Source organism: Abramis brama (genome assembly GCF_963993115.1).
Source record: "Abramis brama genome assembly, chromosome: 20".
In the NCBI taxonomy this organism is placed as follows: Eukaryota; Metazoa; Chordata; class Actinopteri; order Cypriniformes; family Leuciscidae; genus Abramis; species Abramis brama.
The window spans coordinates 1,415,805-1,438,714 of record NC_139982.1 but is presented as its reverse complement, the minus strand read 5'-3'; the positions used below and the strand labels follow the sequence as shown (position 1 = coordinate 1,438,714).

The 22,910-nt window shown below is 48.7% G+C and overlaps 1 protein-coding gene across 1 annotated transcript in view; it reads left to right on the top strand.

The window, feature by feature from the left end:
- The window catches only part of zfc3h1 (zinc finger C3H1-type containing), a 40,800-nt gene that overhangs the window by 5,258 nt on the left and 12,632 nt on the right, over positions 1-22,910 (top strand). The window contains exons 3-22 of the mRNA XM_084094930.1: positions 561-637; positions 5,955-6,219; positions 6,314-6,531; positions 6,608-6,728; positions 10,386-10,450; positions 10,816-10,995; positions 11,215-11,367; positions 11,444-11,581; positions 12,680-12,786; positions 12,876-13,013; positions 14,685-14,859; positions 15,244-15,354; positions 15,860-16,381; positions 17,722-17,831; positions 18,389-18,520; positions 19,234-19,355; positions 19,432-19,533; positions 19,649-19,771; positions 20,076-20,250; positions 22,249-22,435. Of these exons, the coding sequence (XP_083951056.1) occupies positions 561-637; positions 5,955-6,219; positions 6,314-6,531; positions 6,608-6,728; positions 10,386-10,450; positions 10,816-10,995; positions 11,215-11,367; positions 11,444-11,581; positions 12,680-12,786; positions 12,876-13,013; positions 14,685-14,859; positions 15,244-15,354; positions 15,860-16,381; positions 17,722-17,831; positions 18,389-18,520; positions 19,234-19,355; positions 19,432-19,533; positions 19,649-19,771; positions 20,076-20,250; positions 22,249-22,435 (3,221 nt within the window). The remainder of the gene's footprint in view (positions 1-560; positions 638-5,954; positions 6,220-6,313; positions 6,532-6,607; positions 6,729-10,385; positions 10,451-10,815; positions 10,996-11,214; positions 11,368-11,443; positions 11,582-12,679; positions 12,787-12,875; positions 13,014-14,684; positions 14,860-15,243; positions 15,355-15,859; positions 16,382-17,721; positions 17,832-18,388; positions 18,521-19,233; positions 19,356-19,431; positions 19,534-19,648; positions 19,772-20,075; positions 20,251-22,248; positions 22,436-22,910) is intronic.

The window sequence follows — 22,910 nt, the reverse complement described above, 5'->3', positions numbered from 1 at the left end:
AACTCTGAACTCTTAAACTCATTTGAACGTATAAACTCTAAATTCAAAAACGTGTACTCTATAAACTCATCAATTTATGCACTCTAAACTCAAACTCTGAGTGTGTGTGTGTGAGTGAGAGAGAGTGTGTGTCTGTGTGTGTGAGAGTTAGTGAGCGTGTGTGTGTTAGTGAGCATATCTGCGCGTGTGTGTGTGAGAGTTAGTGAGCGTGTGTGTGTGTGGGAGAGTGTGTGCGCTTGTGTGAGTGTCAGAGTTAGTGAGCGTGTCTTTTCGTGTGTGTGAGTTAGTGAGCGTGTCTGTGCGTGCGTGTGAGTGAGTGTGTGCTTGTGTGAGTGTATGTGCGTGAGTGTGTGTGAGTTAAACTCATCTATCTATCTACTACTTTAAACTTCAAACTAATTTAAACTTCAAACTACTTCAAACTTTCTGGTCCGGCTTTCTCAAGTCAACTTAAAGTTTGTCTCTACAAACTTTTTAATCTAGTTATTATTGTTATTATTATTATTATTATTATATTGAGGTATGGAACCAGTGGCATCTTTAGTTGTGTTTTCTCCCAGCTGTGAAGGACGAGGAGAGTGAACCAGACCTCAACATCTCACCAGTGCCTGACGAGACTGCAGTCGGCCCAGCCAAGGTACACACACACACACACACACACACATGGGCGTCGGAAGAAAAAAAAAAGTGGGTGGGTCCTCCCCCAGAAAAATGTTACTGGAGTAAATACCATTTCATGTAGGCTATTCTGGTGCCTTTTAATTAAAACAAGTAAACAAAACTCCACTTCACGTCGGGCGGTTCTTTGCCTCCAAGTCGTGCATTAAATGCACAGCTATCCGTGGATTATCCCGCTAATACCATGGTCATCTGCCAGCAATGACAATTTAAAGCTGTTATTGATGTTTGCAACGCAATATTTGACTGGAAAGGTACAACGGGCGGTTACTTTCGTCAGTTGCGGCTCGTTGAGAAATATAATGTAGCGATTCAGCGGAAATGGAGTTTAATTTATTAGGGAATTCCCTAATAATTGGATTTGACTGACAGCGCTATGAAAAGACAAATGCGCTGAATCAGAGACGGTAAAAGTAAGTGGGTCCAATATCATTGGTCTTAAAAAGTGGGTGGGTCTTGTCCCACCCATATACAATGGTTCCGACGCCCATGCACACACACACACACACGCACACACACACACCTGAAACTCGCTGGACACTGACCTCACACACAGGAACGCCACTCACAGAGCAGAGTAGAGATTCAGTGAGTCGTGTTTGGCTGTGGTGTTGAAATGAAGGCGAGGACAGGGAAACAGGAAGTGTGTTATGACTTCTGCGTGCAGAGACTGCTTCGGGTGAAACATCAGCGGTGTGTGTGTTGGAGGAGGCCGATCACATGGGTGTCTACTGTGAGTCAGTCACTTTATAGACCAAACCGTTCGAGATGTCAAAAATCTGCTCGCTATTTACCATCCTCAACGTCTTGACTTCATATTGATCGAGTTAATTGTGTGTTTTAGTCATTCATTTTATCCTTTAAAACTCATCTTTGATCACCAAAATACAGTGGTGGAAAGAGTACTAAAAAACTGTACTTAAGTAAAAGTATTGCTACTTAAGTAATAATTTACTTGAGTACAAGTAGAAGTACTGAAAAATAATATGACTCAAGTAAGAGTAAATAAGTAGTTTGCTTAAAAACTACTCAAGTAACTACGTTACAAAGTACTTTAGTATTTTTCTATTTTTACCCAAAATGGGGAGATGATAGCGATATGGAGCGCTAAACACTCTCATGTCAATTCGGTTTCATCCATACTGGAAGCCCAGCACACACTGAGTCATACCTCGCGCAGAAAGTCCACAAGTGAGATTCATAGATTCACTTATGACGTTTCAGGAAATGCCAATATGGATATAATAACATGCAAATAGAGATGAAACTGAAGACAAACACATGATAGCGATAATATACCTGTGTTCATCAAGCTATCTCAGGTATTTTCATAATAATGATGTACGTCTTTAAAGGGATAGTTCACCCAAAAAGGAGGGGGGGGGGGGGGGGGGGGGTAATTGTTTCTCACAGTAACTGAATTGCTACTAGAATTAACTAGAATTACTAGAATTCAAAAACTAGAATTGCGATACATTATTGGATAATTCTTATAATTGACATTTCTCTGGGCCAATCGGAATCTTAGCACTTTTTCTCTTGGCCAATTGGAATCTTAGCACTTTTTCTCTTGGCCAATTGGAATCTTAGCACTTTTTCTCTTGGCCAATTGGAATCTTAGCACTTTTTCTCTTGGCCAATTGGAATCTTAGCACTTTTTCTCTTGGCCAATCGGAATCTTAGCACTTTTTCTCTTGGCCAATTGGAATCTTAGCACTTTTTCTCTTGGCCAATTGGAATCTTAGCACTTTTTCTCTTGGCCAATCGGAATCTTAGCACTTTTTCTCTTGGCCAATCGGAATCTTAGCACTTTTTCTCTTGGCCAATTGGAATCTTAGCACTTGCGTCAGAATCTTGAAGCACACAGCGTCAACTGAGCTCGCCATCAGATGAGACGCCCGTGCGAGTCTAATGGAAACTCACGCATGAATTTTCCTGCATTGAACTTGTTTTAGCGCCGCCAAAGTGAATTTTTGTCCCGCCAAAGTCTTATTTGATCGGTGAGTAATGTAGATGAACGGCTGCGTGTGTCACAGGGCGCATGTTTAACTGAAAGAACGAGAGAGAGAGCCGGTCGCGCGCGCACACTCCCTGTGTAAACGACTTCACCGTCTCCAAACTAGGCGCTGTCTTGCTCTCTCTCCCTCGCACATATTAATCAAAATAAATCGACATGGTGGTAAAAGGTCGGAAGACCAAAGTCTCATGTGGAGCATTCGGAGATTTTTTTTTTTTTTCTGAATTACTGCTGGGTGTGAATTGTGCTAAATAAGTTTCCTTATCTTCTCTGAAAGCGTTCCGGACATTCAGCTGACATAAAACAACACTTTAATTAAACGAAATAAAACTATACAGTGATGAAATGTTTTCTATGTTGACACAAATCTTGGATGTCCATGTCCTGCTGGGATAATCACACAACGCGCACGACACGTCCAATTCGCGAACTAATGACTCATTTGAACCGATTAATTTTAATGAATGGTTAAAACAACAGGGCCCGTATTCATAAAGATTCTAAGAATCCTCTCAGAAAACTCTTAATTTAGCTTAAAAACTTTTACGTAGGAGTCTTAGCTTAAAAGCGATTCGGGACCGATCTGAGAGCAACTCTGAGTAAGGAAAAGACTAAAACTTTTATCTTAGTGAGGAGGCGGGGTTGACCCTGTTGCTATGTATGACACAATCTTTTGAAGACTGTGATTGGTTGGTTGTCCAAGAAAAAAAAAAAAAGTGATTTTAAGTATAGGGTCTATTCTAAGCCTTCACTTTGAACTTACATGCGTAATTTTTCCTATTTGACCGTTCTCTCAGAGTCACACACACACACACACACACACACACATTATAGGCCTATATGTGTATATAAATCCTTTTTTTATTTTCCATGCTGTTAATTTCCTATAAGGTATTTGATTGGCTTAGAATGATAAAAATTGTTCCACTCTTTCCAGTTACACTGATTGCTGGCATGTCTATTTAAGTGGTGGTTTGAATGTTGGTTTTAATGTATCAAACATGGAATTTTCCCAATTGCCAAATATCGTAAAGTAGTGATTACTTTCATTTCTGGCGCTATGGCATTTCTGCGCTGTGTCGGAGATATTAGCGTGTCTCTAATAAGATCAGTCACAAACATGGTCCCTGCACGATCTCATCTATAGCGTCTTATTAAAGGAGAAGTTCACTTTCAAAAAAACTTTTGCTGATAATTTACTCACCCCCATGTCATCCAAGATGTCCATGTCTTTCTTTCTTCAGTCGCAAAGAAATTAAGGTTTTTGATGAAAACATTCCAGGATTTCCCCCCATGTAATGGATTCTATTGGGACCCAAACGGTAGAAGGTCCAAATGACAGTTTAAGTGCAGCTTCAAAGGGCTTTAAACGATACCAGACGATGAATAAGGGTCTTATCTAGCGAAACGATCGGTCATTTCCAAAATAAATAAAAAAGTTTAAGTTTTATAAGCACAAACGTTCGCCTTGCTCTGTTCTGTGATGCGCGTTCGTGACGTCACGTAATACGCAATTACGTTGAAAAGGTCACGCTTGAAAAATTTCTGTCCTGAAGAAAATGTTCTTTTTGGCTTTTTAATATTAAAACACCCAGGATACGCACACGAAATGGGCATTTTAAACGATAAACTGACACAAATACATTTGAAAATGTGTATATGGTCCTCCTTCCGCACATTTGTAAACACGTCAAGCGTGACCTTTTCAACGTAATTGCGTATTACGTGACGTCACGAACGCGCATCACAGAACAGAGCAAGGCGAGCGTTTGTGCTTATAAAACTTAAACTTTTTTATTTATTTTGGAAAAGGGCTTAGCTTTTTTTTCCCGTTCTACCGAAAATGTGCTGGGAGCCAACTATTGCTATAGTAACGAACTACACTTTTACATGCATCTGATTGACAGATAAATCATGCAATCTCATTTCACTGTTGTTGAGGGTTTTTCAGCTTTGTACAAAGTTTGTTTCGTACATTTATTTTAACTGTATTGTTAAAGAGGGCGAGCTTTACCTTTCAATTGAACTGTGTTAATGTTTTCAAGACACTTACATTGTTCTTGCTCCGTCCAAGCAATAACAGTGTCCATGTTATGAGCCGAGTTTTTTATTTACTTCAAATGCTCAGTGCTCTGGTAATATCAATGGGATGACCCATTTCAGGATTTGCCATAATTACATTTTAAAATCAGAATATGAGCATAGCTCACACTTACATTCACTAAAATATTGAAACGTTAGCGATACAGATTCTAAACACGAGTGCCAGTGATTGAATGTCAAAGCGCGGTTTGAACGCCCCGCCCCCCAGCTGAACTGGAAGTTTTGATTGGTTTTGCACCCGAGTCAGACCTGTCTGTTATTGGCTGAAGCGCTTTCAGACCTGTCTGTTATTGGCTGAAGCGCTTTCAGACCTGTCTGTTATTGGCTGAAGCGCAGGGCTGAGGGCTGAGCCTCCACCGCACGCAGTCGTTTGAAAAGTGTTTGTGAAATGTAAGCTCGCTCTGTTGCTCCGTCGGCATCAAAGTACTCTGTACTTTTGGTGAAAAATAAATGTTGAATACTTTATTTTTATTCTACTCAAGTAAAAGTAAAAGTACCACAATTTAATTATACTCAAGAAAGTAGAAAAAATCGAAAAATCTACTCAAGTACTGTAACGAAAGTATTTGTAATTAGTTACTTTCCTCCACTGCCAAAATAACATATTTAAGTGTTTTTTCCTTTAAAAAATTTCTTCATGCCTTAAAATATCTTGAATGTAACTCGACACCCTTGCCTCATTTAGTATGCGTGGTTCTATGAATATGCAAATGAGCCCCACCTCCACTCACTCACTCAGCTCAGAGATCCACTGGTTGACGATCACACGTTGATCTGATTGGTTCAAGGTAGTTTGTGACGTCAGAAACACCAGCGATTTCAAAGCGTGTTTTAACAGCACTTTAACAGTATAGATTGTTTGAAAGCAGCCTTAGTGATAATAGGAGATTACAGTAACAGATTGAATACAGTTATTGTCCAGCTAAAGTTAGTTTTGATTGATTCACTTCTGTTGTAAAGATCATTAGTTATTAACTTGGGGGCCGCTTACACAACACCTTTCTAACAGAAAACTCTTAATGCGCTCCGGCCGCTCATTCACACAACAGTGTCTGGTGCTCGAGAACGCAAACCTTGAAATAGGTTCCAAGGTGCAAGCGTTGAATAATAAAACATTAAAAAAGTTCATGGATAGATGCACTTTTATGATGGACAGATGACGGAGGAGGACGAGCTGTCGGAGATGCAGCTGAGACTCCTGGCTCTACAGTCCGCCAGCAGAAAGTGGCAGCAGAAGGAGACGCAGGTGCTGAAGGAGAGCAAGGACAAGATCTCCAGAGCCGTCAGAGCGCCGCAGGACAAGAGCGAGAGCGACCGCAGCAAGACCAGCAGAGGGAACGCCCTGAGCCGATCGCAGGAGGGAGTGAGAGCCGCCAGAGCCACGCCGGACAAGAGCCGGGTGAAGAAACCAGCTCACCTGAGTAAGACTGGCTCACACTCATCGTGTGTGTGTGTGTCTTTCTTCAACATTACATCAGTCAGATCGCAGAGCTTCATCTGTGTGTGTGTGTGTAGCCAAGCAGGCGTGGAGGAAGCAGCAGCTGCGCACCTGGAAGCACCAGCAGGAGCAGCAGAGACACCAGCAGGAGCAGCAGAGACACCAGCAGGAGGAGGAGGAGGAGCGGAGGAAGAGGGAGGATGAGATACGCAAGATCCGAGACCTGTCCAACCAGGATGAGCAGTACAACCGCTTCATGAAGCTGGTGGGCTCCAAGCATCACACGCGCAGCAAGGTGAGTCACATGACCAGTCACATGACCACACCAGCACACCACTGCCTGACGCCATGTGACCTGTGCTCTCTCCCAGTCCTCAGACGGTGAGCCGAGGAAACTGGCCAAGCAGATCCTCGACTCCTCCGGGAACCTGTACCAGTACGACAACTACGACGAGGTGGCGATGGACACGGACAGCGAGCCCAGCTCTCCAGGTACTGCAGAACACAGGTGCACCACTGACCCTGAGCTCACACACTGTAACCCTCAGTCTCCAGTTACTGCAGAACACAGGTGCACCACTGACCCTGAGCTCACACACTGTAACCCTCAGTCTCCAGTTACTGCAGAACACAGGTGCACCACTGACCCTGAGCTCACACACTGTAACCCTCAGTCTCCAGTTACTGCAGAACACAGGTGCACCACTGACCCTGAGCTCACACACTGTAATCCTCAGTCTCCAGTTACTGCAGAACACAGGTGCACCACTGACCCTGAGCTCACACACTGTAACCCTCAGTCTCCAGGTACTGAAGAACACAGGTGCACCACTGACCCTGAGCTCACACACTGTAACCCTCAGTCTCCAGTTTCTGCAGAGCACAGGTGCACCACTGACCCTGAGCTCACACACTGTAACCCTCAGTCTCCAGTTACTGAAGAACACAGGTGCACCACTGACCCTGAGCTCACACACTGTAACCCTCAGTCTCCAGGTACTGAAGAACACAGGTGCACCACTGACCCTGAGCTCACACACTGTAACCCTCAGTCTCCAGTTACTGCAGAACACAGGTGCACCACTGACCCTGAGCTCACACACTGTAACCCTCAGTCTCCAGTTACTGAAGAACACAGGTGCACCACTGACCCTGAGCTCACACACTGTAACCCTCAGTCTCCAGGTACTGAAGAACACAGGTGCACCACTGACCCTGAGCTCACACACTGTGACCCTCAGTCTCCAGTTACTGAAGAACACAGGTGCACCACTGACCCTGAGCTCACACACTGTAACCCTCAGTCTCCAGGTACTGAAGAACACAGGTGCACCACTGACCCTGAGCTCACACACTGTAACCCTCAGTCTCCAGGTACTGAAGAACACAGGTGCACCACTGACCCTGAGCTCACACACTGTAACCCTCAGTCTCCAGTTTCTGCAGAGCACAGGTGCACCACTGACCCTGAGCTCACACACTGTAACCCTCAGTCTCCAGTTACTGAAGAACACAGGTGCACCACTGACCCTGAGCTCACACACTGTAACCCTCAGTCTCCAGTTACTGAAGAACACAGGTGCACCACTGACCCTGAGCTCACACACTGTAACCCTCAGTCTCCAGGTACTGAAGAACACAGGTGCACCACTGACCCTGAGCTCACACACTGTAACCCTCAGTCTCCAGTTACTGAAGAACACAGGTGCACCACTGACCCTGAGCTCACACACTGTAACCCTCAGTCTCCAGGTACTGAAGAACACAGGTGCACCACTGACCCTGAGCTCACACACTGTAACCCTCAGTCTCCAGTTACTGCAGAACACAGGTGCACCACTGACCCTGAGCTCACACACTGTAACCCTCAGTCTCCAGTTACTGAAGAACACAGGTACACCACTGACCCTGAGCTCACACACTAACCCTCAGTCTCCAGTTACTGCAGAACACAGGTGCACCACTGACCCTGAGCTCACACACTGTAACCCTCAGTCTCCAGTTACTGCAGAACACAGGTGCACCACTGACCCTGAGCTCACACACTGTAACCCTCAGTCTCCAGTTACTGCAGAACACAGGTGCACCACTGACCCTGAGCTCACACACTGTAACCCTCAGTCTCCAGTTACTGCAGAACACAGGTGCACCACTGACCCTGAGCTCACACACTGTAACCCTCAGTCTCCAGTTACTGCAGAACACAGGTGCACCACTGACCCTGAGCTCACACACTGTAACCCTCAGTCTCCAGTTACTGCAGAACACAGGTGCACCACTGACCCTGAGCTCACACACTGTAACCCTCAGTCTCCAGTTACTGCAGAACACAGGTGCACCACTGACCCTGAGCTCACACACTGTAATCCTCAGTCTCCAGTTACTGCAGAACACAGGTGCATCACTGACCCTGAGCTCACACACTGTAACCCTCAGTCTCCAGTTACTGCAGAACACAGGTGCACCACTGACCCTGAGCTCACACACTGTAAACCTCAGTCTCCAGTTACTGCAGAACACAGGTGCATCACTGACCCTGAGCTCACACACTGTAACCCTCAGTCTCCAGTTACTGAAGAACACAGGTGCACCACTGACCCTGAGCTCACACACTGTAACCCTCAGTCTCCAGTTACTGAAGAACACAGGTGCACCACTGACCCTGAGCTCACACACTGTAACCCTCAGTCTCCAGTTACTGCAGAACACAGGTGCACCACTGACCCTGAGCTCACACACTGTAATCCTCAGTCTCCAGGTACTGCAGAACACAGGTGCACCACTGACCCTGAGCTCACACACTGTAACCCTCAGTCTCCAGTTACTGCAGAACACAGGTGCACCACTGACCCTGAGCTCACACACTGTAATCCTCAGTCTCCAGGTACTGCAGAACACAGGTGCACCACTGACCCTGAGCTCACACACTGTAACCCTCAGTCTCCAGTTACTGCAGAACACAGGTGCACCACTGACCCTGAGCTCACACACTGTAACCCTCAGTCTCCAGTTACTGCAGAACACAGGTGCACCACTGACCCTGAACTCACACACTGTAACCCTCAGTCTCCAGTTACTGCAGAACACAGGTGCACCACTGACCCTGAGCTCACACACTGTAACCCTCAGTCTCCAGTAACTGCAGAACACAGGTGCATCACTGACCCTGAGCTCACACACTGTAACCCTCAGTCTCCAGTTACTGCAGAACACAGGTGCACCACTGACCCTGAGCTCACACACTGTAACCCTCAGTCTCCAGTTACTGCAGAACACAGGTGCACCACTGACCCTGAGCTCACACACTAACCCTCAGTCTCCAGTTACTGCAGAACACAGGTGCACCACTGACCCTGAGCTCACACACTGTAACCCTCAGTCTCCAGTTACTGCAGAACACAGGTGCACCACTGACCCTGAACTCACACACTGTAACCCTCAGTTTCCAGTTACTGCAGAACACAGGTGCACCACTGACCCTGAACTCACACACTGTAACACTCAGTCTCCAGGTACTGCAGAACACAGGTGCACCACTGACCCTGAGCTCACACACTGTAACCCTCAGTCTCCAGTTACTGCAGAACACAGGTGCACCACTGACCCTGAGCTCACACACTGTAACCCTCAGTCTCCAGTTACTGCAGAACACAGGTGCACCACTGACCCTGAACTCACACACTGTAACCCTCAGTCTCCAGTTACTGCAGAACACAGGTGCACCACTGACCCTGAACTCACACACTAACTCTCAGTCTCCAGTTACTGCAGAACACAGGTGCACCACTGACCCTGAGCTTACACACTGTAACCCTCAGTCTCCAGGTACTGCAGAACACAGGTGCACCACTGACCCTGAGCTCACACACTGTGACCCTCAGTCTCCAGGTACTGCAGAACACAGGTGCACCACTGACCCTGAACTCACACACTGTAACCCTCAGTCTCCAGGTACTGCAGAACACAGGTGCACCACTGACCCTGAGCTCACACACTGTAACTCTGTCTCCAGTTACTGCAGAACACAGGTGCACCACTGACCCTGAGCTCACACACTGTAACCCTCAGTCTCCAGGTACTGCAGAACACAGGTGCACCACTGACTCTGAGCTCACACACTGTAACCCTCTGCATTCATGTCTCTTTCAGCCGCGTCGCCGTCGCGGGATGATGCGTTTCCTGTGTTTCCTCTGGAGTCCACACCTCACAGACAGGTACGCTCAGCCCTCACACACTCCCTCAGAAACACACACTACTCACACACAGAGTTCTGCCATCACACACGTGAAGACTGGTCAAACCTTTAGAATATAGACCAGTGAAATAATTCCAAATTATTGTTAATTTAATTTAATTCTGCAAACATAATCCCAAACAATAAGGTGGAGATCCATGGTTTGATTTTTCCAAATAAATGGCTGAAGGTTTGATTGGCAGGTTTAGTCACGCGTGCACTAGTGGCCTGTGGAGAGACACACTGGCTGAACATCGCTGTGGAGATCGCTAACTCCAGCGTCATGGAGTTTGGTGCGATGCTGATCTAACTCTTGTGCTCCTGTCCCCGGTGTGTTGTGCTCAGGGTGTGTGTGTGCATCAGATGGAGCTCGTGCGCCTGGCTCCGCCTCTTCCTCCACTGCCGCCCCCTGATGAAGACGAGCCGCCGCCCAAACCACCCTTCGCTGACGAGGAGGAGGAGGAGGAGATGCTGCTGCGGGAGGAGCTGCTCCGAGCCCTGGCCAGCAGACGCGCGCGCCCAGAGGTGTGTTTGTGTGTGTGTGACGATCTGTTGTGTCCTCAGGACTCCAGCACCAGCGGGCCGCCCTCTCCTGCGCTCAGAGCTGTGGTGTGTGTGTGTGTGTGTGTGTTTGATGATCTGTTGTGTCCTCAGGACTCCAGCACCAGCGGGCCGCCCTCTCCTGCGCTCAGAGCTGTGGTGTGTGTGTGTGTGTGTGTGTTTGATGATCTGTTGTGTCCTCAGGACTCCAGCACCAGCGGGCCGCCCTCTCCTGCGCTCAGAGCTGTGGTTCAGCCCAGGAACAACCTCTCCTCGGTCAGCCTGAACACTGCGGCCTCTCGCGCACGAGCGCTCCGGTTCATCCGCGCACACCCCGCGCCCAAAGCCCCGTTCGTGGTGAGTGTGATGAGACGAGAGAGAGAGTGCTTGATCAAGGCGTTCCCATGTGACTGTGTGTGTGTGTGTGTTCCAGCTGCCCCGACACAAGGCCGTGGTGGTGCGCCTGAACGCGTCTGACGACAGCGACTCTGAGGCCGAGAGCGAGAGCCCCGCTCAGACCGTGTTCGGGGGCCTGGAGTCCATGATCAAAGAGGCTCGCAGGACCGTAGAGGTGTGTGTGTGTGTGTGTGTGACGACTCCCTACCCTCCACTCATTCTGACCCAAAGCTTTTTTTTATTCAGTGTTCATCGGAGGAGTCCGAGACCTGAGGGTTTTTGTGGCACTTGAACCACAAATACACAAAAACATTTTTAATGGATTTCAAGGAGTTTTGTGGTTGAAACAAAAAAAAGTAACAAATCCTTCCCTCTCAGGTCACTTTGACCTCCTTAGGAATGAATGGAATGCGAGGAATGCTTCAGTACACATAGAAAAACCTAAAAAAAATCTAAATTCTAAATAAAAATGCTAAAACTTTACCAAAAAACTGATTTTATAATGTCTACATGTGTATCTGAATGCACACTGAAGAGAACTGGCTTTAGGACCCAGCGGAACAGCTCAGTTCCTCCATATAGAGCTATAGCGCCATCTAGAGTCATGAAATATCATCTTATATTATTATTTTCCCACAAGAGGTCGGCAAAGACTCCCAATGTAAGATATTTAGAGCTGAATTGAAAGGGTTATGCATGAAATTGTGTTATTTTGAATTTAAGTGAAATTACTATTTATTTATTATTTTTAAAAAGGGACAATTTGGGTGATCTCGAAATCCCGGGCAGACTCGTCACGGAGACTCACTAGTAGCCTAGCCTTGTTGTTTTCAACTGCGCTCTCTAACCGGTAGGCGTGGCTTGAGAGTGGCCTCGTAGGGCAGCGAAGCAAGTGCATTCTGGGAGTTGTTGTCTTTCATCCACATGAGTCAAAAATACATTTTCTGGCTTTTCTCAGTCTAGAAAGCTCCAAATTCAAAAATAATTTCAAATTTCTACTACATAAATGACCCAATTTAAATACACATTCATCTTTCCAGAGGTGAAGTATCCCTTTAACACTCGTGCTCCACTGATATATCCTCTGATATTTTTTTTTTCTTTTTAATTATCGTCAGCGATAATTCGATAACCGATGTCCGATATGAAGCAGGTGTTTAGGACTGCAGTGATGCGGATGAGGTTTCCTGCAGCTGAAACACTGATCTGACATCATCAGCATGTGGTAACGCATCACTGCAGCCGTGTGTGATCTCTGCTCTCCTGCTTTCAGGCGGCCAAGCCCAAGCACTCGGTGTCGGAGAAGGAGAATGACCCGGGGAAGAGTGCGGAGGCTCCGGGTGCGCAGGAGTATCGGCTGCTCAGAGACGACATGGCCAGGTCTGCAGTCACGTGATCAGGCTTCACACCTCACATCCTGTTTACTGTGACACATGTATCTCTTTAACCCCTCGTGTGCTGTTCCTCAGTCTGGAGAAGCAGAGATCGGGCCGGCTGGAGCTCATGGGCGTCCCGTACACACACACACACTCTCCTGCGGGATCCGACTCAGAGCTGGAGCTCATGGGGAGAGTGGCCGACCTGCAGGAGAAGTTCAGTCAGCACAGGTGAGCACACACACACACACACACACACACACACACACACACGCTCTCTCTCTCTCTCTCTCTCTCTCTCTCTCTCTCTCTCTCTCTCTCTCTCTCTCTCTCTCTCTCTCTCACACACACACACACACACACACACACACACACACACACACACACTGATGTGTGTTTCCCTCAGAGCGCATCTGTGTAAAGACGAGGCTCTGCTGAAGCAGCTGCAGCACACACACACACACACACACACACACACTGATGTGTGCTTCCCTCAGAGCGCATCTGTGTAAAGACGAGGCTCTGCTGAAGCAGCTCCAGCTCTCTCACACACACACACACACACACACACACACACACTGATGTGTGTTTCCCTCAGGGCGCAGCTGTGTAAAGACGAGGCTCTGCTGAAGCAGCTGCAGCACACACACACACACAGATGTGTGTTTCCCTCAGAGCGCAGCTGTGTAAAGACGAGGCTCTGCTGAAGCAGCTCCAGCACACACACACACACACACTGATGTGTGTTTCCCTCAGAGCGCAGCTGTGTAAAGACGAGGCTCTGCTGAAGCAGCTGCAGCACACACACACACACACACACACACTGATGTGTTTTTCCCTCAGAGCGCAGCTGTGTAAAGACGAGGCTCTGCTGAAGCAGCTCCAGCACACACACACACACACACACACACACACACACTGATGTGTGTTTCCCTCAGAGCGCAGCTGTGTAAAGACGAGGCTCTGCTGAAGCAGCTCCAGCACACACACACACACACACACTGATGTGTGTTTCCCTCAGAGCGCAGCTGTGTAAAGACGAGGCTCTGCTGAAGCAGCTCCAGCTCTCTCACACACACACACACACACACACACACACACACACTGATGTGTGTTTCCCTCAGGGCGCAGCTGTGTAAAGACGAGGCTCTGCTGAAGCAGCTCCAGCTCTCTCACACACACACACACACACACACACACACACACACTGATGTGTGTTTCCCTCAGGGCGCAGCTGTGTAAAGACGAGGCTCTGCTGAAGCAGCTGCAGCACACACACACACACACACACACACACTGATGTGTGTTTCCCTCAGAGCGCAGCTGTGTAAAGACGAGGCTCTGCTGAAGCAGCTCCAGCTCTCTCACACACACACACACACACACACACACACACTGATGTGTGTTTCCCTCAGGGCGCAGCTGTGTAAAGACGAGGCTCTGCTGAAGCAGCTCCAGCTCTCTCACACACACACACACACACACACACACACACACACACACACACACTGATGTGTGTTTCCCTCAGGGCGCAGCTGTGTAAAGACGAGGCTCTGCTGAAGCAGCTCCAGCTCTCTCACACACACACACACACACACACACTGATGTGTGTTTCCCTCAGGGCGCAGCTGTGTAAAGACGAGGCTCTGCTGAAGCAGCTCCAGCTCTCTCACACACACACACACACACACACACACACACTGATGTGTGTTTCCCTCAGGGCGCAGCTGTGTAAAGACGAGGCTCTGCTGAAGCAGCTGCAGCACACACACACACACACACACACTGATGTGTGTTTCCCTCAGGGCGCAGCTGTGTAAAGACGAGGCTCTGCTGAAGCAGCTCCAGCTCTCTCACACACACACACACACACACACACACACTGATGTGTGTTTCCCTCAGGGCGCAGCTGTGTAAAGACGAGGCTCTGCTGAAGCAGCTGCAGCTGCAGGAGCTGAAGAAGAGGGAGTGTGTGCGCGCGGCCGAGGGGAAGGTGTCGCGGCTGAAGGAGCAGCTGCTAGCATCAGAGAAGATCGCGAGCGCTAACCGAGTGTTGCTGAAGAAGCTGCAGGAGCAGGTGAGAGCCGAACTCTCGCTTTACTCTCGCAGAAGGAAACTTTTCAATACACATGGTTTCAAAGCAGCTTTACAGGAAGTCCGCATTACAATGTAGAGTGATCTGTTATCAGAGGTGACATTTAAGTTATGCATTTCAGAAATGTACATATACAAATCACAGTTCGCTAAAAATTGATCATTGTAAACAATGTAATAATTTAAGGCAGAAACGATGAGCTCATTAAAGACTAGACACATAGAAAATCGTAGCATTGGTGGATGTTGATTCAGCCAAAATCTGCCCTTTTCTGTGTCATTCCGCGTTATACAGTAAATTCCAGTGTTTTAGCTGTAGTGTGTGTGTTTTGCACATCAGTGTAAGCCTCAGGTGTGTGTCCCGCAGGTTCAGCGAGTGCAGCACCGCGTGAGCTTGAAGAAGCAGCAGTCTGTGAAGCTGGAGAGAGATCTCGCTCAGGCCACACTGAAGCGCAGCTCGACCGCCGCCGGCTACCTGGTAAACCTGCACAACACAACACACTGATGATGGAGCCAGCGGAGGAGGGCTGGGAATCGAGTACTTGTTATAAAATTAAAAATTTGATTCCTTTGTGAGCATTTCAATATGACTAAGCCATTCAAGCGGGAGACGAGATGTGTATCAGTATATTGGATCTGTGCAGATCTTAAAGTGACAGCAGCCTAATATTCCTGTTTTACTTGTCTTTAATAATGCTTAACATTTATATTAGCTAGTCTAGTTGTTGTTCTATGGTGTTTTTAAACCACAGGCAAACGTAAGTGTTCTTTAGCCTGTTGGTTTTTGTTCATGATAATCAGCTACAATTAAATGTTTTGCAATAAGACTAAATGCGAATGATATCTAAGTGTTATTTTTTACCTTCTCGGAATCTAAATCAGTAATCGATAAGCAGAATCGGAATCGTTAAATTCGATACCCAGCCCTACAGTGCATGAGTGTGTGTTGTGTGCCGACGGATGACTGTGTGTTGTGTGTTCAGCCGGTGAAGGTGCGGCGCGTGGACCACTCGGACGTCCACTACGCGGAGCTCATCGCGCAGAAGCAGCGGCTGCAGCAGCTGGAGTCCGAATACGCCCTGAAGATCCAGAAGCTGAAGGAGGCGCAGGCACTACGCCAAGCTGAGCCGCGGGCCGCCCCCCCGCAGACGCCCGGCGCGCTGTACCCGCTTCCCCAGCCCTCGCTGCACGACCTCACGCAGGACAAGCTAGCCCTGTCCAGCGAGTGCGCGGAGGCGGAGGAGGACGAGCAGATTCCCACCGCGGCGACGCCCACCGCCCGCAGGCGCTCCTTCAGGGAGTCCGGCTCCTTCACCAAACCCAAGCTGTTCCACCCGGAGACGCCCGCCGCCTCGCCCATGCCCGTCAAACACGCTAAAGCGGAGCTGCTGCTGGGCCTGGACCTTGAGGACCTGCGTCAGAGGTACACGCTGAGCCCCGGCCTCCCCGAGCTCCTGCGGGAGGAGACGCGCTCGCTCCGAGACACCGCACAGCCTCCTGGGAAGGTACAGTACAGCTAGCTTTAAAGGTGACATATAAACTAAGGTGTAATATAAATCTCTGGTGTCCCCAGAATGTGTGTGTGAAATTTCAGCTCAAAATACCAGATCATTTATCATAGCTTGTCAAATTTGCCCCATTTTGGGTGTGAGCAAAAACACGCCGTTTTCGTGTGTGTCCCTTTAAATGCAAATGAGCTTTAGCTCTGCCTCCATTCAGAAGAGGGCGGAGTCTTTACACAAGCTTCAGCAACTCCAGCAATAACAAAACAATACAAATGAAATACACTTGAATATCATCAGCATAACTATGAAAGTCGAGACCATGCCATCTGATGATCTGGCCTAGTGGCAGCACATAAATGAGAAACAGAAGAGGGCCGAGTACAGAACCTTGAGGCACACTATGAGAAATAGAAGAGGGCCGAGTACAGAACCTTGAGGCACACCATGAGAAACAGAAGAGGGCCGAGTACAGAACCTTGAGGCACACCATGAGAAATAGAAGAGGGCCGAGTACAGAACCTTGAGGTACACCATGAGAAATAGAAGAGGGCCGAGTACAGAACCTTGAGGTACACCATGAGAAATAGAAGAGGGCCGAGTACAGAACCTTGAGGTACACCATGAGAAATAGAAGAGGGCCGAGTACAGAACCTTGAGGCACACCATGAGAAACAGAAGAGGGCCGAGTACAGAACCTTGAGGCACACCATGAGAAACAGAAGAGGGCCGAGTACAGAACCTTGAGGCACACCATGAGAAATAGAAGAGGGCCGAGTACAGAACCTTGAGGCACACCATGAGAAATAGAAGAGGGCCGAGTACAGAACCTTGAGGTACACCGTGAGAAACAGAAGAGGGCCGAGTACAGAACCTTGAGGTACACCGTGAGAAATAGAAGAGGGCCGAGTACAGAACCTTGAGGTACACCGTGAGAAATAGAAGAGGGCCGAGTACAGAACCTTGAGGTACACCGTGAGAAATAGAAGAGGGCCGAGTACAGAACCTTGAGGTACACCGTGAGAAATAGAAGAGGGCCGAGTACAGAACCTTGAGGCACACCATGAGAAACAGAAGAGGGCCGAGTACAGAACCTTGAGGCACACCGTGAGAAATAGAAGAGGGCCGAGTACAGAACCTTGAGGCACACCATGAGAAATAGTGACGGGACGGGATCGATTCTCACCTATCCGATCTAGATATGAAGTTAACCACCGAAGAGCCGCACTGATGCCTATTGCAGACCGTGGAGAGAGAAGTGTAGAGTGGCACACAGTGTCGATTACAGCACTGAAACACCATGATATGTGAGTGTGTTTCCTTCTCTTGATTGTGTCGTGCAGGTCGTGCAGGTGGACTTCGACCCGTGGGCCGCTCATCAGAGCCGAGTGGAGGCCAAACCAGAGCCGTTCGGAGCATATCACAGTCCTCTACTGGTCTTTAAATCATACAGGTTTGGCTCGCTTCAAGCTCAAAGTATGCTTCAGTTTTCACGCGGACGCTAGTGTGTGTGACGTAGATGTTGTCGTCATCAGCATAGTACGCGCACAGCACACAAGCATATTTGTCTAAAATAATTCTGTATTTTCACGGTTCAGAATCATGAATATATTTATTCTGGTGTCACCATTGTCCAAGCCTATTCATTTACACCCACAATGTTATATCAAATTTAGCATTTAGTCAACAGTACATTTTTTTTCTTAACCTTTTATTATATGTCTTGGAGTATCGCAATAATATCGTATCGTGAGTTTAGTATCGTGATATGTTTCGAATCGTGAAATTAGTGTATCGTTACACCCCTAGTGATAACCACATTGTTATCAGTGTTGAATGTTGGGTCGGCAAGAAGTTGAAGTGCATTGAGAAAATCCAGCAGTTCCCGGCGCCTGTCCAGCCTGCACACACACACACACACGCCTAGCGTCCGCACCAGAGCTGAAGTGTGCTGTGCTCTCGTCAGTAGTGTTTCCAGCTGTCAGTCACTCACTCCTGTCACATGTTCAGGTTCAGCCCGTATTACCGGACCAAAGAGAAGCTTTCCCTGCGCTCGCTGTCCTACAGCAACATGATCGAGCCCAAGAAGAGCTTCTGCCGCTTCCACCTCACCGGCACCTGCAACGACGACGACTGCGCCTGGTACGTGTGTGTGTGTGTGTGTGTCCACCTCACCGGCACCTGCAACGACGACGACTGCGCCTGGTACGTGTGTGTGTGTGTGTGTGTGTGTGTGTGTCCACCTCACCGGCACCTGCAACGACGACGACTGCGCCTGGTACGTGTGTGTGTGTGTGTGTGTCCACCTCACCGGCACCTGCAACGACGACGACTGCGCCTGGTACGTGTGTGTGTGTGTGTGTGTGTGTCCACCTCACCGGCACCTGCAACGACGACGACTGCGCCTGGTACGTGTGTGTGTGTCCACCTCACCGGCACCTGCAACGATGACGACTGCGCCTGGTGTGTGTGTGTGTGTGTGTGTGTGTGTGTGTGTGTGTGTCCACCTCACCGGCACCTGCAACGACGACGACTGCGCCTGGTACGTGTGTGTGTGTGTGTGTGTGTGTGTGTGTCCACCTCACCGGCACCTGCAACGACGACGACTGCGCCTGGTACGTGTGTGTGTCCACCTCACCGGCACCTGCAACGACATCGACTGCGCCTGGTACGTGTGTGTGTGTGTGTGTGTGTGTCCACCTCACCGGCACCTGCAACGACGACGACTGCGCCTGGTACGTGTGTGTGTGTGTGTGTGTGTGTGTGAGTCCACCTCACCGGCACCTGCAACGACGACGACTGCGCCTGGTACGTGTGTGTGTGTGTGTCTGAAGCGGTGTGTGTGTGTGTTTCAGGCAGCACATGAGGAACTGCACGCTCAGCGAGGGCCAGCTCTTCCAGGACCTGCTCTCCTACTGCCTGCCTCTGATTGGCTGCTCGGACGCCAGCACCACCAGTGACATCAGCAGCGGCACAGGTAACCGCGTCACATGACCTCTGGGGGCGATCGGCTCAGAGCTGTAGATCGTGAGCTCTGACTCTCCTGTTCACAGAGAAGTACATCAAGAAGCTGTTCGGGGCCAACAAGGACCGCATGGGCACGGACCAGAAGGCCGTTCTGCTCGTGAGCAAAGTCAACGAGAGGCTGAAGCACAGTGAGTGCCCGTGTCTGATGCGGTGTGTGTGTCTGATGCGGTGTGTGTGTCTGATGCGGTGTGTGTGTCTGATGGCTTTAGCTTGCGCCGCCACTGACCGTTGTGTTTCTGTCAGTTCCCCCCTTCACCACGTATAAGGCCCAGAGGAAGTGGAGACCCGAGTCTCAGAGAGAGAAGAGGTCCAGTCAGGAGGAGGAAGATCACGCCAGCGTGGACGTCACCGTTCCTGTCCGACACGGTCAGAGTCCCACATGGTCACATGACTGAGCTGTGGGTGTATGATCACATGACTGAGCTGTGGGTGTATGATCACATGACTGAGCTGTGAACGTATGATCACATGACTGAGCTGTGGGTGTATGATCACATGACTGAGCTGTGGGTGTATGATCACATGACTGAGCTGTGGGTGTATGATCACATGACTGAGCTGTGGGTGTATGATCACATGACTGAGCTGTGGGTGTATGATCACATGACTGAGCTGTGAACGTATGATCACATGACTGAGCTGTGAACGTGACGTGTGTTCGATCTGACAGATGGCGTGCAGGAGCGCTGGCCGTGGGCCGATGTGTGTGTGACGCAGGATGACAAGCGCTACTTCGCCAGCGAGACGGATGACATCAGTAACCTGGAGACCAGCGTGCTGGAGAGCCCCAACCACGTGCAGCTGTGGATCAAGCTGGCCTTCAAATACCTCAACCAGAAGGACACGTGAGTGCGGGGCCACACACACACTCCTGTCACGCTCCCAGTGCCACACACACTCCTGTCACGCTCCCAGTGCCACACCACTATACACTCCTGTCACGCTCCCAGTGCCACACACACTCCTGTCACGCTCCCAGTGCCACACCACTATACACTCCTGTCATGATCCCAGTGCCACACACACTCCTGTCATGATCCCAGTGCCACACACACTCCTGTCATGATCCCAGTGCCACACACACTCCTGTCACGCTCCCAGTGCCACACACACTCCTGTCACGCTCCCAGTGCCACACACACTCCTGTCACGCTCCCAGTGCCACACACACTCCTGTCACGCTCCCAGTGCCACACCACTATACACTCCTGTCATGATCCCAGTGCCACACACACTCCTGTCATGATCCCAGTGCCACACACACTCCTGTCATGATCCCAGTGCCACACACACTCCTGTCATGATCCCAGTGCCACACACACTCCTGTCACGCTCCCAGTGCCACACACACTCCTGTCACGCTCCCAGTGCCACACCACTATACACTCCTGTCATGATCCCAGTGCCACACACACTCCTGTCACGCTCCCAGTGCCACACACACTCCTGGCATGATCCCAGTGCCACACACACTCCTGTCACGCTCCCAGTGCCACACACACTCCTGTCATGCTCCCAGTGCCACACACACTCCTGTCATGATCCCAGTGCCACACACACTCCTGTCATGATCCCAGTGCCACACACACTCCTGTCATGATCCCAGTGCCACACACACTCCTGTCATGCTCCCAGTGCCACACACACTCCTGTCATGATCCCAGTGCCACACACACTCCTGTCATGATCCCAGTGCCACACACACTCCTGTCATGCTCCCAGTGCCACACACACTCCTGTCATGATCCCAGTGCCACACACACTCCTGTCATGCTCCCAGTGCCACACACACTCCTGTCATGCCTCCCAGTGCCACACACTCTCCTGTCATGATCCCAGTGCCACACACACTCCTGTCATGATCCCTGATCCCAGTGCCACACACACTCCTGTCATGCCTCCCAGTGCCTCCCAGTATGCTGTGCAGTGTTTGTGTTTTCCGTCTGCTTTCATTCGCTCTGCTGATGGTTCACAGAAGGGTTCATTTTATTATTGTAATTTTTATTTCATTAAATCACAGCCTTTGGAATTTGATAATCACACTAAGTTACAATTTGAGTTTATTTGGATATATAGTGACGCGCAATAAAGTAATCATGTGCAGGGCTCGACATCAAGCCTTTCGTGTGCTCGTCCTGCACTAGTGAATCTGTCATTTGTTTGTCTGAGTAAAGTCGCTTATCCGGGATTTTTTTTTTGCGTTGTAAATATAATTTATTGTGAAGCAATATTCTCATCATTGTTAAATAAGCTTTGATATTGTCATATCTGCACCTTTAATTAAATGTATGCTTCATCGTTCATTTTAAATTCTTAAATTTGATCAATAAATTCGATTAGAATAAGAAGACACTATAGGGCTGTTACCCGTGAGCGGTGATCAAATTAAATAATTTACACTGTTATGAGATTGTTTTTTGAATGTACGAATAAGTGTTGGAAAAAATGATACTTTTAAACACGAAATTAAACCGCCAGCAGGGGGCGGCAGATGACCATCTCAATGAGTGAGTCATTCAAATGATTCGTTCAGATTACCGATTCATTCAGTAATTAAAGCACAGTGTTGCTGTGAGATGACACACACACTCCTGTCACGCTCCCAGTGCCACACACGGAACTATTTGGATCTGCTGTGATCTTTGTTTGGAACTATTTTCACTGCTGAAACAGAACAAAAACATTCAATATTGCGTCTAAAACATAAGTGACTTAATTTGAACTGTTGTTGCATAGATGAGCGGACCTGATTTGGTTATTTTCTTATGCAACAGTGTGCGACTATTGTGTTGCATCATCATCGTCCTCTGTGTGTGTGTGTGTGTGTGTGTGTGTGTGTGTAGCTCTGTGTCGGAGTGTCTGGACGCGGCGCTGAACACGCTGTCGCGCGCGCTGGAGGATAACCGCGAGCAGGCCGAGGTGTGGTGCCACTACCTGACGCTGTTCTCGCGGCGAGCCAGCAGGGAGGAGCTGCAGGAGATGTGCGAGATGGCCGTCGAGCACGCGCCGCACTACGACGTCTGGTGGACCGTGAGTCTGCCGCTCTTTCCTGAGCCGCAAATAATCCTCAGCGGCCTTCTTTATAACAAGACGACTCCAGCGTCGTGAAATGAAAACTGAGACTATATTTACATAGTATCGGGGAATAGTCAATAATTAGCCCTGAACTCATCTTTGATCACCAAAATTACATATTTAAAAGTTTTTGATTTTTGAATGTAACTCGACACCCTTGCCTCATTTAGTATGCGCGGTTCTATGAATTTGCAAATGAGCCCCGCCTCCACTCACTCACTCAGCTCAGAGATCCACTGGTAGACGATCACACGTTGATCTGATTGGTTACAAGGTAGTTTGTGACGTCAGAAACACCAGCGATTTCAAAGCGTGTTTTTGAGACTGTCTTTGGTTCACTGCAGTTTTAAGGAGGAAATACTCAGCAATGCTGTCGACTTATGAATTTACACACGGTTTGTCTTAAAGCAGATTAAAAACACCAGATAGA